General features: G+C 38.3%; 1 protein-coding gene across 3 annotated transcripts in view; it reads right to left on the reverse strand.

The window, feature by feature from the left end:
- The window catches only part of LOC139117357 (D-ribitol-5-phosphate cytidylyltransferase-like), a 51,921-nt gene that overhangs the window by 26,384 nt on the left and 19,337 nt on the right, over positions 1-6,200 (reverse strand). The window contains exon 1 of one of the 3 annotated variants that reach the window (XR_011548513.1): positions 1,019-1,258. The exons of 1 other annotated variant lie outside the window; for it this stretch is intronic. Coding sequence is in view for 1 of the 2 variants with exons in the window: in XM_070680395.1 (XP_070536496.1) it covers positions 1,019-1,149 (131 nt within the window). In the remaining variant the exon portion in view is untranslated. Of the gene's footprint in view, positions 1-1,018; positions 1,276-6,200 lie in introns of those variants that run through there. One more of the 3 variants, XM_070680395.1, reaches the window with a different exon arrangement.

Raw genomic sequence — 6,200 nt, forward strand, 5'->3', positions numbered from 1 at the left:
CCTTTACATTGATTCATTCAACCTTAATGATATACCTATATATAACTGACTTCAAAGAAAAAACAAAACTATCACACACATACATGTTTATGTACGCATGTTTGTAATACACACATTGTCATTGACAGTTAAATTTGTCAAAAGCTGTCCTTATTTCACTGACAAGTGGAATTTTTGGAAGGATAAGCTTATCTGAAATTCAGTTAGGTAAGTGTGTGTATGTGTGTGTGTGTGTGTGTGTGTGTGTGTGTGTGTGTGTGTATATATATATATATATATATATATATATATATATATATATATATATATATATTATCAATGACAGTTAAATTTCTCAAAGGTTGTCCTTATTTCACTGACAAGTGTCATTCCTTGAAAGAAAAGCTTATCTGAAATTCAGTTTGTGAAGTTAGCTTTTAAATGTCGCAACTGTCTTACAATCACACAAAAGTATATAAAAGGTACGTCAACTTCTTTAAATCTCAATAAGTGAAGACTCTGGAATGAGGACCTAAGAACACAACATTTTCATTAAATCAAAGTGGCTTCTTTCATCAAGTGGCGGGGAGAAAGCAGAAGAAACAACAGCCAAGCACAAAAGGCTGCGTTGATAACCACTGCTTGAAACAGGTGTACTTTATATCTAAATATGTTGTGAAAAGGAATTTCGTATGCATGAATGTGTTATGTAACAGTGAGCGTAAATGCCTGCGGTATGGTTATTAAGACAGCTCCAGTCTGAATAAATGACCTTGTAGTGAAGCGGACTTCACTGTGTTCCATTGAAACAAACGCATACCAATCCGCAATAGGAAACTTGATTGCGCCTCCCATGCAATGCACATGTGCCGGAGTCGGCCAGGCCGTTAAAAAGGTAGGTTTACCCCGAAAAAAAGCATCACAGGGACCAAGCGATGGCACAAGAGCAAGCGGGTAAAGCGGTGATACTGGTATAGGAGACGTTTGCTCCAGACACGCTTGAGTGGGTAGACATAAGCAATAAGAAAAATCCTGTCACCTGTCGAGTGTACGTAACATGTATGTTATCAAGGGCCGGCCATGGACCATGCAGTACTGTTTTGGTGTCTGTAAACCCATTCGTTCGCCTGTCCCAGCGGCTGGTAACACAGCGTAGGTCTTGAAATCCATTCCGATTTCACTATCAGAGAGTATTTTCAATTGATATCATTTAGTCCCGCAAATTTTCGTACGTAAGTCGCCATATTGGAAAATGGTGCACGACGGGAATTGAGCCCCCAATGGAGTGGCTTTTCAACAAACAAGGCCCTTTAGTTTTATAAAAATAGCTCGTTACCTTGAGCAGGTGGCCTACAGTGAGAGCGCCCTTCTATGACATCGAAAACTTTTTCGAGATGTCGTACTTGTGTGTTCAGGCATCCAGAACAATAGTGTTTCGGAGGTTGGATGAAGGATAAATATTTAAAATAGTCCAGTTATGCCTCCACAGGTGTGACTTTTAACACTGGACAATAACTACGGAATTTCTGAGCTAATTGGCAAGTTTGTTATTAGTCAGAAAGCAAGTTCTGGAAGCAAACACTTCAAGCGGAGTGATTTTGCCACTTAACTGTGAAAAATAAGATTGACCGGTCGCTGACAGAAGAGTGGCATTTTGAAGTATTTGCTGGCGAGATTTGAGTTAATCTGGGAAAACGGTGGAACTTAGACCAGTTGTAAACACTCGAGGATGGAGCCAACATTGGGCTACATAGAGTAAAGCAATCATCGGATTCCATCTGATTGTACGAACCTGTACACAACGATCTTGACTAAGTCTGTAACAACTTCATGGCGGCGCTCAGATTTAACGGATTTGCGGCAAAAATAATCAAAATAAAAGCAACTGGTACATTCAGAGACTGCCGAGCAATACGGCGCGGATTGCAAACTGATAGCTTACAGACCCGCGTAAACGGTCCGTATGCGAGTAAACCTCATTTACACATATACGACCACGGACAACTTGCCTCGGGCAATCTTGGGAGCACGGCGGCCTTATGCTAGTAATGAGTCCATGCCTGGGGTTTTATGAACGTTTCTGATTTCCGCGGATGAAATTACAAGAATATAATTACTACAGTTAGTACATAAATGCTACCTATAAATGTATATTCTGGAGAGGGCTAACAGTTTCGCTGTCACCAAGGTCACTTAGCGCATGCTCACCGCTGCCTTCTCGCAGCTTGTTCCGATGCTAGTAAATGAACACTGCGTTTGTATAAACTATAAATCGACTTAACTTTGAGTTTTTGTCTACAAAAAGGGCAATATGCACATCACTAATTTTACTACGAAGTTTATATTACCGCAGCGCTATCAACAATCAGCGGCTTGATCCCCCTACTCTCGGAAATCTTGGTTAATTAAAAAACGTAATTATTTCATTTGTCTGGAAAGAGATCAGAAACGATGCTTGAAGTCGGAAAACCAGATTTATGATAAAATAAACATGTTATTGTCATATTTGATCATAAACGCTGCATATTTTGTTGCCATGAGTCTGTGCTTATCTTATAGCATAAAACAAGCTAAGAGCCATTCTGTTGAAAGGTCGAAGCGACAGGAAATATATATTGTCCATCTTTGGTAATTTGAGAATACTGTTTCCTGTCAATTAGTGACAAAACACTTTTGTTCGTCTACCTGTAGAGTATCAAGGTGCTGAGACGCGACACGGCAAGGAGTAATAGACGTTTATAGAACTGGAAATCATTAGGTATAATCTAAGATATGTTTTTTTCCCCCAATCATGGGGGTTTTGAAAGTTATTACGATATTTGATTTTAGAAGGAGCGATAATAAAAAAAAAAGATTCTGATCTGTCAGAGTACCAGGTTTATATATAGATAGAAATACTTAAATTTACTCTTAAGAATTGAACTTTTTGGATTTGACTTGAAGAGAAAGTACAGCCTAAAGTGACACAATGTTTGATGTGCGATAATAAGCCATGAACACTGTAAGTAAGCTTACACTCTATATGAAAGAAACTCCACTATTTTTATCAAAAACGAGAACATAACGTAAAACCTGAAAAGGCTGCTTTAACATTTTCCAAAGATTTGACAATGGGAAGACGATGAGAATTGCATGATCTACTGTTTTTTATTTTGTTCCTTACATGTGAACCGTTGAACTACACAATATGAGGACTTGATATGAATTTAAACTGGATTTTGTAAAGATTGGAATTTTCTACCGCGTTAATGTGACGCAATATTTGAGTAGAGAAACATTTAAACATTTCTGGAAGAAAAAAGAGAACAACATACATTTTGACGCGTGCCTGATGTATTGCTTAGTCTCTGCAATATAGCTTTATATGCGGAATTTTCATCAACTCCGAGAGAAATACCATAATTTTATTTTCCGAACTTCTGAAAAAATCGCAGGGCCATGTAGTATAGCGGCAGTAAGAGGTCATAAGTAGTGTTCGCTGTCGATTTAAACTTTTGAAACTGTTCGGTAGGCCTGTGAAACCGATTCCATTGTGGGTAATTGTACATTTTATTGTAGGGAAATTTCACCGAACGTCACCTACAATACAGAAACGATCTGGACCACAATACCACTTGGCTGAACAAATGGAAAGTAATGAAAGAGCCTTGAAAAAAGTACCCATAATACCACGAGGAATGTGAGCATTTTTTTGTTGTGATTGTTTTGTTTGTTTGCCCGTTGTTTGTTTGTTTGGATCAGTAAATCCGAGCGAACAGTCGGCACCTAAAAAAGTTGTATTCAGAATCGGCTTGGGTTTGTTGGGCACACTTTGAACAAACAGAATCTGGAAGACCTTAGTAACTGTTACTAGTCACGCAATTCATTCAATGTTACTCCTAAAAAGCCTATCAGAAACATCAATCATCCAGTCAGTGAAAGCTAACACTGTAATACAATGGATTTCGCTAGAATAAAACCGTTTAGGTTTTTTTGCTGCTCTCTAAAAATATGGCGGCCACTTTCATGTGCAATATCAAGGGCCTAAAGTAACTGCCTATGAGTTCAACTCTCAAGGCATGCTGTGTATGCATGCATCTATCTATCTATCTATTTATCTACTTACCTATCTAATGTAGCGTCTTCAAGTCTGTCATAACGTACACGAAAGCTCCTGCAACCCTAACTGCACATTGTTATTGTTGACAACTGAATGTGCGTCCAGACATGAATTCGACCATTTTGTGAACAATAGGAAATCACGTTACACGAGTACAGTCTGTGTTGACAAGCCGAAATCTGGCTATTTCGAAATAATGTAGCGAATGGCCAAACTCTAGATGGTACAACTGGCAGAAATGTGAAGAAAAATGACAGCTTTCATCACAGGCAATACACGTGTATATATCACGTGTATATATATATATATATATATATATATATATATATATATATATATATATATATATATATATATATATATATATATATATATATATTATTCATAAGAATATATCTGGAAGCCTTTGCCGAGTTCACTAATAAAGATTCACAAATTGTCATTTATAAAGTTCCGAAGTAAAAGAAAGTCAGTGAATTTGGCCGTGGAGGGAGGTAAACATATTCGTTTTACAGGACGCTATGGAGCAAACTAACTCAAGAGAATACTGTCGTATTAATTGCAAAAGCGCCAATGCTGCTATCATTTCATTAAAAACGAAAAATTATGAAAAACAAGTATTGCTTTTCTAATTGTAGTAATTTTAAGAGTGTTGAAATTGCTTGTGAATTATGCATATTTCGCTGCATATAAAATACGTATTTGATAAATGTAGCCCGTCCATCTCGAATTCTTAGAGTGTACGTGAAGTATACTTTGAGGTAAAAAAATGTAGCCATACAGCGATCACGGTGCTTGAAATTAATCATGGGAGATAATCTCCGTCATTGGTATGTCAACAACAACAACAAAGGAAATAGCTCAGAATTATCCATTTTCAAGGTGGGCTGTCATCATTTAATATGTCGATTCAGAGGTCATATTCTGGATGCAAGTCAGAAAGCGCCATTAGGATCATAGTGATTATCAGTGTGTATGTGTAATATGATGACGCAACTGCAGATACTGCAGCTATAGAACGCCTAGCCGTATTGCTGAAGTTCAGGGGCAACGCCAACAGTACCCTGACGACCAACAATATTGCTTTTGTCTCACTAAACATAATTTTCTCACATTAGAAAACAAACAAACTCAACATCAACGGTTGGCGACCTTGCACCTTTAAAATGTAGACTTGACATTTAGAGTAGCGGGACCCTTCACATCAGCTTGACTACGACCAAGTTGGTTAGCAACTATCTCTAGTGTATCTCTAATTTTTATAGATCCTTGCGCACAGTGCTATGAGGCAGACGCTTGTAGCCGAGTAACAGTGTACATACGCTTAGCCCTGGTTCCACAGTTTGAATGTGACGGGACTGTGTAATTTAACACTGTGCCAGTATGCCAGGACCATGTACTCATCCTAGTAGCTACAGCTAAAACGTGCATTGGTAGATAAATGTTAGTATGTGTATGGGTTACTTTGCTTGCGTTCTTTAAGGTTAACAGTGGTAACTGATGTAAAAATCGACAACTGTCTGAGTTGCAGACGCTCAGACGTGCATACAGTCCACCATCAAAGTATATACAAACTTTCTCAACTCCTGTAAACTCTCAAACATTTCTCTGTGAAGTGCTGTCATCTGTAATTTTGCAATATGCGGACTGAGCGCCTACGCTAATAGAGTTTGTTATGGACATTTTCCCCCAATTTTTTTCAATCGAAAAGTCGGCCAACTTGATTATAAGAAATGGAATAAACCTGTAAATTGCGGTGTGCGCGAACTGATATTCCGTGAGTCGAGTGTGCATGCTGTGAACATTGGAATTGATGCGGGAATTTTAACTTTTCTTACGGTACACACGTTTAAATAACTTTCCCGATCTAACTTTTAACATCGTAATTATTTCTGTTTGGAGGAAAGCAGTGGGTCTAAACCTTTCCCTACCTTCTTTGGTAGTTTCAAATCGCAGCTTCGAGAGAAAATAAACGACAGTTTAGCTCGAGAAACCAAGAGAAAAGTTTATGTGACTCGTGTCTGAGGAGGTTTATCGTATCATTCACACAGGCCAGGTGGAAAGTGTCGATTGGCGATTGGATGGCAGGGGTCAGGGAGTGATGTAATTCAGGCGGACAGAG

The sequence above is a fragment of the Ptychodera flava genome, chromosome 18 (assembly GCF_041260155.1).
Source record: "Ptychodera flava strain L36383 chromosome 18, AS_Pfla_20210202, whole genome shotgun sequence".
Lineage (NCBI taxonomy): Eukaryota > Metazoa > Hemichordata > Enteropneusta > Ptychoderidae > Ptychodera > Ptychodera flava.